The following is a 465-nucleotide window of genomic DNA, read 5'->3' as shown; positions in this document are numbered from 1 at the left end:
GGAGGCAAGAACAGCTTGGTAAAGCCGCCCTACTCCTACATCGCTCTCATCACCATGGCCATCCTGCAGAGCCCCAAGAAGCGGCTGACGCTGAGCGAGATCTGCGAGTTCATCAGCGGCCGCTTCCCCTACTACCGGGAGAAGTTCCCCGCGTGGCAGAACAGCATCCGCCACAACCTCTCCCTCAACGATTGCTTCGTCAAGATCCCCCGGGAGCCCGGCAACCCGGGCAAGGGCAACTACTGGACGCTGGACCCCGAGTCCGCCGACATGTTCGACAACGGCAGCTTCCTGCGCCGGAGGAAGCGCTTCAAGCGGCAGCAGCAGCTGCACCCGCCGCACCCCGAGCTGCTGCTGCGGGCCGGGGCCGCCGATCCCGCCGCCTTCCTGCCAGGCTTCGCCTACGGACCCTACGGCTACAACTACGGCCTGCAGCTGCAGGGCTACCCCCCGGCCCCCCCGCAC

At 66.7% G+C, this 465-nt stretch overlaps 1 protein-coding gene across 1 annotated transcript; it reads left to right on the top strand.

Annotated features, from left to right (window-relative positions):
- Nucleotides 1–6: 6 nt before the first annotated feature.
- On the top strand, nucleotides 7–459 carry LOC104916400 (forkhead box protein D1; the record flags this gene model as incomplete). The annotated part of the gene is made up of 1 exon (XM_010727443.2): nucleotides 7–459. A coding segment is annotated over exon 1 (405 nt), but the record flags the coding sequence as incomplete, so codon positions are not given.
- Nucleotides 460–465: the final 6 nt, after the last annotated feature.

The sequence above is a fragment of the Meleagris gallopavo genome, unplaced genomic scaffold (assembly GCF_000146605.3).
Source record: "Meleagris gallopavo isolate NT-WF06-2002-E0010 breed Aviagen turkey brand Nicholas breeding stock unplaced genomic scaffold, Turkey_5.1 ChrUn_random_7180001889670, whole genome shotgun sequence".
NCBI lineage: Eukaryota > Metazoa > Chordata > Aves > Galliformes > Phasianidae > Meleagris > Meleagris gallopavo.
Note: the sequence above shows the minus strand (reverse complement) of the source record. Positions and strands in the feature narration are given on the sequence as shown.